We start from the raw sequence: 11,349 nt of genomic DNA on the forward strand, positions 1-11,349 counted from the left end.
CGAAAAGGAGGTGCGCAAACAACTCAACGAGCAATACCTTCCGACCACCGACTCAGTCCGACACCCGGACTACGAGGGCGCAGACAACCCCGAGTTGGATGCAGAGCTGGAGGAATGGGAGATCCGCCGTGCGATTCAAGAGCTAAATTGCAAATCGGCGGCGGGACCAGACCTAGTGCACAACAAAATCCTACGTAACCTAAACGACACTGCAGTCACAGCCCTAACGAACTACTACAACGAGTGCTGGCGCACTGGGATCATACCCAAGCAATGGCGCACAGCAAGAACGGTACTCATACCCAAACCAAACAAGCCTCCGAACATAGGAAACCTCCGCCCAATCTCCCTGACTTCTTGCGCCGGGAAAGTACTTGAACACGTGCTCAACAATCGGTGGCAGCGATACCTAGAAGAGCACAACATCTACCCTGACACAATGCTAGGATTCCGGGCCCGCCTGAGCACACAAGACGCAATGCTGCTCATCCAACAAGACCTGCTCGAGAACCCCAGCAAGGTAGACTGCAGAGCGATTCTTGCACTGGACATCAAGAGTGCATTCGACAACGTTTCGCATGCCGCTATACTATCACAAGTCGAACAGCTCGGACTGGGAAAACGCACCTACAATTACGTACGAGCATTCCTCACCGACAGAACAGCAAGTCTCCACGTTGGGCACCTCCAACTAGAAGAACGGAAGCTGGGAAGTACCGGCGCACCGCAAGGAGCCGTTATTTCCCCTTTCTTATTTAACCTCGTGATGATGCCGGTGGCCAAGCGACTATCCCGCCTTCCACACGTCCGACACACGATCTATGCGGACGATATAACGCTATGGATGGCGGGGGGCACCACTGGTCACATAGAAGCGTCGCTACAGGAAGCGATACAACAAATCGAAGAAGGCCTGCGGGGGACGGGACTTCGATGCTCGCCACAAAAATCTGAGCTTCTGATCCTCCCACCTCTCGGATACTGGCGTAAACCGTCCGCTGCAGATGCAGTCAATGTAACGCTGCAAACAGAGGACGGCTCTCATATCCCCCACGTCAAGAGCACCAGAGTGCTAGGCATGCACATTGATGCGAGCAACGACAACCACACCGCCCTAGATCGACTGTTGACGAAGACGGGAATCGCCACCCGCCTGATCAAGCAGGTCTCTACGAGGAAACATGGAATGAGAGAGGCCAACCTCCTCCGTCTCGTACAGTCATTTGTGGTAAGCCACATATCCTATGTAGGCGCTTTTCACAAGTGGAGACGACATGAAAGGGACAGGATAAACGCGGCGATCAGAAAAGCATACAAGGCGGCACTAGGTCTACTCGGCAGCACTAGTAACGACGCACTTGCACGACTGGGAGTACATAACACGCTGGAAGAGATAAGCGAAGCACAGCGAACGGCGCAACTCAACCGGCTAGCTACCACCAATGCTGGCAGGGAGATCCTCCGAAAGATCGGTCTACGACCGCCACAAGCCGAATCCTACGGACTAGAAACTCCCGCGCACGAACGAATCAACAAAGAGGTAGTACGTAAGTTGGTCATACTACCGCTACCACGCAACGTACACCCAGAACGCAACGAGGAACGCAGACGGGCCAGAGCCAAGGTCCTGATCGAAACTCACGCAGACGACTCGCAAGCAGTCTATGTCGACGCAGCCAAACACCACTGCAAACCGGATATATTTGTCCTGGCAATTATCCGGGCAACGGACGGCCAGACGATCAACGCGTGCAGCATACGTGCCACGTCGGCGGAGCAGGCGGAGGAAGCCGCCATCGCCTTGGCTCTCAGATGCCGACCGGAAGTAACCACGATACTCAGCGATTCTCGCTCAGCCATCACCCACTACAGCAGAGGGTACACTGGAGCCCCGGCTGCCAAGATACTACCCAATGTCAAAACCACCACCACACACCTAAGATGGTTTCCAGCCCACACGGGGACCGTCTCTGGACGCTTCGCCAACCGTAACGAGGAAGCGGACGCCGTCGCGCGTGAGCTCGCGTGCCGCACGACGCCCCCCCGCCCCTCGGAAGCGGAAGAAACGACCACAGCTAACTTCGAACCACTCATGGAATTCGGAGAGATACTCGGCTGGTACCGGGAGACCCGCCGACAACTACCCACGCCTCATCCAGGTTTAAGCAGAAGAGAAGGTGTCCTTCTACGACAACTACAAACCAGGACTGTCCTCACACCGGCACTCGCTCGACATGTGAACCCCGGATTGTTTGCGAGTGTAATGTGCAGTGCGTGCGGGGACGGACCGGCTACCTTAGCCCACTTGATGTGGGGGTGTGGTGTTCCCGTGCAGGGGAATACCTGGGACTCGTTTCCACCGGACATTGAACAGTGCGTCACGTCGCCCCATCAGGCGATGCAACTCCAAGCTATCCAGCGGCTCGATGCTGCGTTGGCCCGGCAGAGGCGAACGGAGACTACTCCTAGTAGCCAATGATGAGTCAGGCAACATAGAGGTCTAGCGAGACAGAGGGGTGGCGAAGCCCTGCGCGGCATGACCCACTCCCTCACACGCCGGATAGTGATAATAAAGTCTTGTTCTCTCTCTCTACAGCTGCGCGGTGTTTGCCAGGTGTGCTGTGACGATTGCGTTTGGCATTCTGCTGAGTTATCGCGCGTAACGAGTGTCGTGTTGGCGGGGAGGTGGTGAGACTAGCTTTGGTTTCGCGCGCGCTTTTGCATACGTTCACCTTTCCGGTGCTCCGGCGTGATGGTACGTTTTTATCTACTTCAGTGCACTGGAAAACAAAGGGTTCAAAACCCTTATGTTGGGTGTGACCACCTCGCGTCGCAAGCAGTACTCCGGCTGTTTGTCCGCTGAGGACCGCTCGATCGGTGCGATACGTATATGAAAAAAAAAAACGAATGCTAGATTACGCCTGGGAGGGACCTTGCTGAATTGTGGACTGACTGCGCCTTGCCAATAAATGGTTAAAGAAACGGTTGAAATGGTTGATCTTTTCAACTTTGCCTGAGCGGCAAAGTTGAAAAGATCATTTCCACTTCTGCACGCGGCGGCGGCACACAACTCTCCGACTGCGGCGTGAACTTCGACGGGTCCGAAAGCTCAGTAAACAAAGATGTTTTCTGCCTCTCCCGTCCGACCACTTTGCCCGCACGATCAGGCCGCTGCGCGTTTCGGGTTGCAGGCAGAGCTGCGCGCAACGACTCGTCGCCGAAACTCGAATACGCGGACGGCCCGGCAACCAAACGGATAGACGCACGCGCGCAGCGTCGGCGAAGGGCCACATGAGGCGCAAAGAACTACCGCTTGCCTGTCACGTGAATAGAACACCTCCCATCAGTCTTTCCTTTTTATTGTCTTTCCTTCCCATCAGTGTTTCCTTTTATTTAGGAGGGAGCGTCACGATTGTCACGTGACGCTCCCTCCTAAACTTTTCTTTCCTCCATGGTTTACATCCGGGCAGCAAGTCGTGCCGCCAGGGCAAGTTGAGTCGCTGCAGTCGGGTGCGTTGGCGCGTTGGCACGAGAATTTCAATCGTCTATATATGCGCAAGCAAGCGACGCAGATGAGCATTGCAATTGTTTGCAACGGCGAGAACTGTCTCTTTGTTATCAGCAGAGTTTGACAACACCTATCGCCAAAATAAACAGATTGAAACAACACAGGCCGCGCTGTCTGCCTGTGATCGCGCTGGCTGAAGCATCTATACGGGTATACGTACGGTATCGGGTTTGTAGCTGCATGCAACCGTCGCGTCCTGCTTACTCGTTCTAATTAGCATTAGCCCACGGTTGAAGTGCTGATACACGGAAACAACATAAGACTAACATGGCGACCGCCCGCTAGAGATGATTATCCCAGATGAGGAGTTTATTTTGGACGTGGTAGTATACAAGGAACCGAACGCCATCTCACAAATGGTGTTAAGTCGTTCTAAATCCTCCCTTTTGCTACACGGATGGGCAACGGTACTACCATGGAGGTTCGTCCACTAGACCATGCCTAGGGAGTACATTTTTTGCTATAAGTACTTTTCAGGGCCCATTACTTGATTAAAACTCCATTTCCGACTAGTTTGCGTTTACAGTGTACACTGTCGAATAGGCCAGCTCTGCCGATTACTGTTCATAATCTCTTTACTACCTTTCACGGTCACCGCCTGTACCTCCCCTCACATTCAGAACCTCATTACCTCTTTTCTCTGCGACCCTCTTTTCACGCGCTGCACAGCCCCCTTTATGAAGAGAAGGCACAAAATAAGTACAGTTTGACACACCGAGAAATTTATGCTAATGTTGGCGCTACATGCATCAAGTTCGCCGAACCGTCAGGCCTTGCTAAATGACGTTAGTTTAGAAAATGGCCGAGAATGCTCATGCAGCATGCGGTCGCCCCGCACTATAGCGTATTCGATAGCTTTCAGCTTGAAAGCGACTCTACAAATGGCGTACTGCCCCATAGCGAAGCGGCACCACAGCCAGCACAGAACAAAGCGATGAAAAACTTCTCGAAATGGTAGAAAGCAAGCTCTCGACAACCGGCCAGATTGCCTGCTGCTGTCCCTGGAAGATAATGGTATGGGGACTGGGCGGCTGTTGTATGGCAGCACCGCCGCTTCAGCGAACAGCGCCGCCTGTGGCGAACCGTTCGTCAGTGGAATGGCGGTGGCGGTCAGCGCAGCGCAGTTGCGCATGGCTTTCTGTCCTTCCGCTACGGTACGGCTTGCAAAGCGTAGATAAACACAATGACTTTTTTCATATCGATAAATCTTTGAAGTAGAGGCAACCTTTACAAGACATGCCATGTGTGCGATTTACGTCCATACTCAGTAATTAAAAATAGCAGACGACGCTCCAAGCATGAAGCTTGAAATCAGCTGGAAGTGCAAGTCCGTTCCTTCCAGGAAATTTTTCATGCCTGCATGCAGTTTGGCATATGAAGGAATATATTGCAGCTAAATGCTCCTACAAAGCCGGTGTGTGCAGCCGATCCAGCAATGCTGCGGCGCTGGCCTTTGGCAGTTGATGACGAAACAGCGTCATGCACAAGCGAAAGACAAAGTTAGGGGGTGCCTTACAACATTTACCCCAACACAGAAATTGCAATGAACGACGCTCCATAACTTCATTAAGGGGGTCCTGAAATACCTTCCGCCGATGCATGGATGAACATGTAACCAAATAAAGCAATGCATTAGCAATCTCCTCCCGCAAGAATTTTGTTAAAGCGATGAGTATTAGCTGAGAAATCATAAATCAAAAACCGCTCATTATCGTCGCGCCGCATTTCCTCCTCCTTTCAACTTTTTCTTCGCTGTTGACGGCGCGCGAGCCTTCCCTCCCATGATGCTGCGCTCCTCAGCGGTGACGTACTTCCGCTATTGCGCTCCTCAGACTGCCGTCTGCTACGGACAAGCTCTTTTGGCTTTTTCATCTTTGTTGGCACCATGGATCCCGCACTCCGCTCAAGGCTGGAAAACCGAACGAGAGAACTGGCCACATGTGTGCGGCCTGGCCTTGCCCTTTCGCGGTGTACGTTGCTGCGGTTGTTACCAGCGGCACGTGACTTTTTATTAGCGGCGAACTCACAGCTGCACGGGGAGGATCGTGCGCTCATTCCCTTTGATGCACCACGCACTGTTTATCTAAAAAGTGCCGTCTCAGATGTAGCACCGCTGGTGCCGGGTCCTATTTTGCGGCGGCGGTAATTCCTACCGGCGGCATGTGAAAAAGAATCCATGCACAAAACGTGCCAGTTCGGATCGTTTTATATCAGTGGCGATGAACAGGAAGGCGCAGAGCAAACCAGCGCCGCACTCGAGCAGCGTGCACCCGTGTTCTGACAAGCTGCACCCATATCTTGTGAACGGTAGTCATGGAGAGTTTTAGAATAACGTACGCAGCCGTATGCAAACAGTTAATGAGCGCTATTTTGTGCATCGGTCGCACTGCATATGCGCCGTACGTTAAGTCGCTCCTGCGTTTAGCGGACCGAAGAATAGCGGACGCTATTTCAGCAAACTAGCATGCGTACGTGAGGCTGCTTGCGTTTCCAACATGGCGGCAAGTAGCGGGACAACCATCCACGGTTGCGCTCTTCTGTGGACAGTAATTTGCTTCCGATAGACCAAGTTCTTTGCCCCTGTGTTTTTAAATACGTCGAGTGGTTAGCACATCGCTCTCACGCAGATCTGTATTGACGTAACATCTATGACCGTCCGAACGAAACTTGCAGCTAAGCCAAGCCAGTGACCGAAGCTGTGTGTGTCAATGCCAAACGCATCAGCCCGGACCGCCCAGCTTCGGAGGTTTCGTGTTGCCTTTCGGTAGCCTCATCGTTTACGCATTCCTGCGAAACGTCGCTATCTCGCGAAATGTTCACGTTCACGTCGGCAGCCGTTCCCAAGGCCTGCCGCAAATTTGAACCGTCCGAACACTCTGCCGAGATCTCCAAAACAAACGCCGGCACATTATCGCACTCAGTGGACACGCTCTGCCCTCTGCCGCCTCTGCCGACACTCTGAGCTAATGCGCCGTCGTTATCTCTCTCAGCAACCTTGACGCGCTGCGGGGCAGCAACGGTCGCTTCCGACTCGCGCTCCCGAGCGTCTGCTCGGGAGCGCGACAACGAGGTCTTTCTCGTTGTCTTTCTTTCTTCCTCGACAACGAGGTCTTTCTTCCTCGACAACGAGGTCTTTCTCGAGCAACAATTCTAACTCGGGCTTCAGTTCTTCCTGCTCGAGTTGAATTTCGTGCTCTAGGTGCTCGTTCTCCCGTTGGAGTCTCTCTCTTTCGAGCTTGTTTCTTTCCCTTCGGATTCGCTCGATATCGAGGTCGTACCATCGCATCTTTTCCTCGTGCTTGAGCTTCCGTTCCTGATCTTGTCTCTGCCACTCGAGCTCCTGTTCTCGCTTTCTTTTCTCGCGTTCCTCACGCTGGCGCTCAGCCTCTGCAGCCTGACGTTTAGCGGTCTCCCTGCCATTGATCGTCTCAATGCAATCAGACAGCTCGTCATCGTCAGCGCCAACAGCGAGTATAGCCTGTATCAGCTCTGGCTTTCTCAGTGCGTCCGTAACATCCAAGCGCAACTCTTTTGCAAGCTCCAACAACTGCGGTTTTTTCAACGTTTTCAAATTCATGGCCCTTCTAGAGTACTGCTTTCCCACTGCTCCAAAAATGTTTTGCGCGAATAACCCACGCGACAAAAACACACGCCCTACCAGCTATCCTCAGAAGCCTGGTAAAACTCAGTGAAGAAAAGTCCCGCACTCACCCTTGACCGCCGTGAATTCTGCGAAGTCCGAAGCCGCCTTGACGTCCGTGGTGTTGGGTCTCGCACCGCTGGCTTCAGGTGTTACGAAGTTGCCATCCCACCGCTGCCAACCAGTTGTTGCGACCGCGAAGACCGACTGCAGCGGGAAGACGTCCAGAGCTGAGAGGCCAACGTAAACTGTTTACTTCATAGCGAGAGGTGAGCCGAAGCCAAAGAACAATGCCCCGACGGGCGAGGTTACAATACAGGACTCGAGCAGAGCGACAACATCGATTCGCTGCTCTAACAGGAATGGTTTACTACGCTTGGGCAGCTCTATTTATACCCAAAAGCGATAACGGTCAAACGCAACAGGCTGGAACACGCACAACACTCTTTCCAGAGTTCGTAAGCCGTTCATAGCCTCGGGCACGTTGAGTCCGAGAGAGGGGAGAGGAGGACTCCGTTGCGATCGATGGGGCCTCTGTGTCCTTGAAGAGCGTGGAGACGAGCCACGCAGGCAGCCGCCGAAGTTCAGCCGCCGCAGGCAGCCGCCGAATGCGCAGAGAGCGAAGCGTCTGACGCGGCTTGTCGCTACTTGTCACCGACATGATTGCGCCTGTTTTCGAAGGCGCACGAGTGGCTTCGCCGCACAGCCGAGAAGTGATGCGGGGAAGTACTGCGGCGCTGGCCGATTCGTAACACACGGTGCTTTCCTCGATAACGAGGTCTTTCTCGGAAAGAATTCCAACTCGGGCTTCACTTCTTCCTGCTCGAGTTGAATTTCATGCTCTAGGTCCTTGTTCTCCCGTTGGAGTCTCTCTTTTTCGAGCTTCTTTCTTTCCCTTCGGATTCGCTCAATATCCAGGTCGTACCATCGCATCTTTTCCTCGTGCTGTCGTTTTCTTTCCTCGCGTTCCTGCTCTCGTTTCTGCCTCTCGAGCTCCTCAAGCTGGCGCTCAGCCTCTGCCTCGGCGGCCTGACGTTTCGCGGTCTCCCTGCCATTGATCAGCTCAATGCATTCCGACAGCTCCTCATCGCCGACAACGAGTATAACCTGTATCAGCTCTGGCTTTGTCAGCGCGTCCGTAACATCCAAGCGCAACTATTTTGCAAGCTCCAATAAGTGCGGTTTTTTCAACGCTTTCAAATTCATGGCCGGTCTAGAGTACTGCTTTCCCACTGCTCCAAAAATGTTTTGCGCGAATAACCCACGCGACAAAAACACACGCCCTACCAGCTATCCTCAGAAGCCTGGTAAAACTCAGTGAAGAAAAGTCCCGCACTCACCCTTGACCGCCGTGAATTCTGCGAAGTCCGAAGCCGCTTTAACGTCCGTGGTGTTGGGTCTCGCACCGCTGGCTTCAGGTGTTACGAAGTTGCCATCCGACCGCTGCCAACCAGTTGTTGCGACCGCGAAGGCCAACTGCAGCCGGGAAGAGGTCCAGAGCTGATAGGCCAACGTGAACTGTTTACTTCATAGCGAGAGGTGAGCCGAAGCCAAAGAACAATGCCCCGACGGGCGAGGTTACAATACAGGAATCGAGCAGAGCGACAGCATCGATTCGCTGCTCTAACAGGAATGGTTTACAACGATTGCGGGGGTCTATTTATACCAAAAAGCGGTAACGGTCAAAACGCAACAAACTGCAACACGCCACGAACGTCGCAGCCACACACAACGCTCTTTCCAGAGTTCGTATCCTAGGCGCACGTTGAGTCCGAGAGAGGGGAGAGAGGAGGACTCCGCTGAGTTCGCGGGGCCTCTGTGTCCTTGAAGAGCGTGGAGACGAGCCTCGCCGGCAGCTGCCGAAGTTTTGAAATGCGCCGAAAGCGAAGCGTCTGGCTCGGCTTGTCGAAACTTGTCATCGACATGGTGGCGCCTGTTTTCAAAGGCGCACGCAGTGGCTTCGCCGCACAGCCGAGGAGTGATGCGGGAAAGTACGGCGGCGCTGGCACATAAGCAACTAAGACTATCATGCGCCAAACAAAAGGTTTGGTGTTTTTCGTGGATAATACCAATTGCTTTATCTCGTTATAGCTTGTTTAGAAGTGTAGCTTCTTTTAAAAAACTAAAGACAGAGGAAATTTTAACAACAGCATCCTTTCCTACGAGTAGGCTGGGGTGAAATGGAATTTGCTCGCTGTAAAACAGCCTAAAATGTTTTTTCCTCAAGGCCTCAAATTTCGCACATGAGAGTAAGATGTGATTTACTGTAAGTTCTTGGTCACAATCTTCGCATCTCGGTTTGTCGTGTTTCATAAGAGGGAAATTATGTGTAAGATGTGTGTGTCCAATGCGGAGACGACATAAAATCACTTCTTTGAGGCGTTCTTCATGTCTGCTTGATGTTCACTCTGTTATCATGGGTTTAACTAGGTGGAGTTTGTTGTCGGTTTCTTTATCCCATAATGACTGCCAAGTTTTTCTCAGTTTGCTCCGTACGAATTTCATGCAGCCGGTGTGAGGAATCTGTACTTTCTCCATTGTTCCGTTACCCGCCTGTGCGGCACAAGCATCGGCTCTCTCATTTCCCTTGATTCCAACATGGCTAGGGACCCAGCACAACTTAATTTTTTGTCCTTGTGTTGTGACTGTTACTAAATTGTCTATTATGTCTCCAATGATGGGCTGAGCTGCATTTTTGTAATGTACTGCTGTGAGTGCGCTGAGAAAGTCTGTATATATAAAACTGTGTTTAATGTTATGCTTCATTATCCTTTCTACTGCTACAGCAATGGCATAACATTCTGCTGTGTAAACCGAAGCGCACTGGGGTAGTCTGATCACCTTTTCCCATTTCCCTTGCACTACTGCACTCCCGACATAGCATGATGTTTTGGAACCGTCTGTGTAAAATGAGCTGTAGCCTTTGTATTTTTCGTTTAGTGCCAAAAATTCCTGTAAAATATGTTCTGGCGGTGTCTGCTTTTTTTGAAGATGTGTTAGTGTGAAGTCACATGTTCTAGGAAAACTATACCAAGGGGGTAGTTGGTTTTGTCTATGGGCAATTTGAGGTAATGTGTCCAGCATACTGAGTTCTTGGCATCTCTCTTCAAACCGAAGAAGCAATGGTCTGATAGCTTGGGGTTTATTATTAAAAAGTGTCCTAGACGGGCATTTTGTAAGTATGGGGTAACACAGATGTTTCGGCAGTGAACGGATCTTCAGTATGTATGAGCATGTCAGCATTGTTCTTCTATCTGTGAGTGGTGGTTCATTTGTTTCGACGTAGAGGCTGTTTGAGGGGGATGTCCTATACGCCCCAGACGAGAGACGTAAACCTAAATTGTGAACGGGATCCAATCGTTTCAAGTAGGACTGTCTTGCCGAGCCATACACAATGCTACCATAGTCTAAGCAGGAGCGTACAGCAGAACGGTAAATTTGTAAAAGGCAGGCCCTATCGGAACCCCAGTGTTTCCGAGACAGGGCCTTAAGTATATTTAGAGCTCGCAAAGCTTTGTTTTTAAGCATATTGATGTGGGGCAGGAAAGTGAGTTTTTTGTCGAATATTATGCCTAGAAATTTGTGTTCGTTTTCTATGGGTAAGTCGATTTCCTTGAGGTGTAGGGTCGGATTGGTCTGTAATCCTCGTTTGAGAGAGAAAAGAATAGCTACTGTTTTGTGTGGTGAAAACTGGAAACCATTGCTGCCTGCCCATGTTGTCAGTTTATTTATAGTCAACTGTATGTGCCTTTCGCATGTTGCTACATTGGAAGATGTGGAAGCTATTTGAAGATCGTCAACATAGACAGAGTACGTAATCGACTTTGGAATTATTTTGCATATGGAGTTCATTTTTACAACCAACAGTGTTGTGCTTAAAATACACCCCTGTGGGACCCCGTTCTCCTGTACAAAGGTTTTCGAGAGGGTTGAGCCCAGGCGTACCTGAAATGAACGGTTTGCCATGAAGTCATTCAGGCAATTCAGCATTCTTCCACGGATGCCAAGCTCTACTAATCGCGCATTATTCCAAATCTCCACGTAGTGTCGTAGGCTTTGACAGGTAGTAAGGCACATTCGGAAGGATGTTCGGAACGGTGCGAGGCAAAAGAAACGGCCCCGTTCTCTCAATACGCACGCT

The 11,349-nt window shown here is 51.5% G+C and overlaps 1 protein-coding gene across 1 annotated transcript in view; it reads right to left on the reverse strand.

Moving 5' to 3' along the window:
- Positions 1-880: 880 nt before the first annotated feature.
- Positions 881-11,349, reverse strand: part of LOC144174150 (uncharacterized) — a 14,224-nt gene continuing 3,755 nt past the window's right edge. The window contains exon 2 of the mRNA XM_077702683.1: positions 881-1,021. Coding sequence (XP_077558809.1) covers positions 881-1,021 — 141 coding nt within the window. The remainder of the gene's footprint in view (positions 1,022-11,349) is intronic.

The sequence above is a fragment of the Haemaphysalis longicornis genome, unplaced genomic scaffold, assembly GCF_048455015.1.
Source record: "Haemaphysalis longicornis isolate Haplotype H1 unplaced genomic scaffold, Haemaphysalis longicornis Haplotype H1 scaffold_1, whole genome shotgun sequence".
NCBI classification, from domain to species: Eukaryota; Metazoa; Arthropoda; class Arachnida; order Ixodida; family Ixodidae; genus Haemaphysalis; species Haemaphysalis longicornis.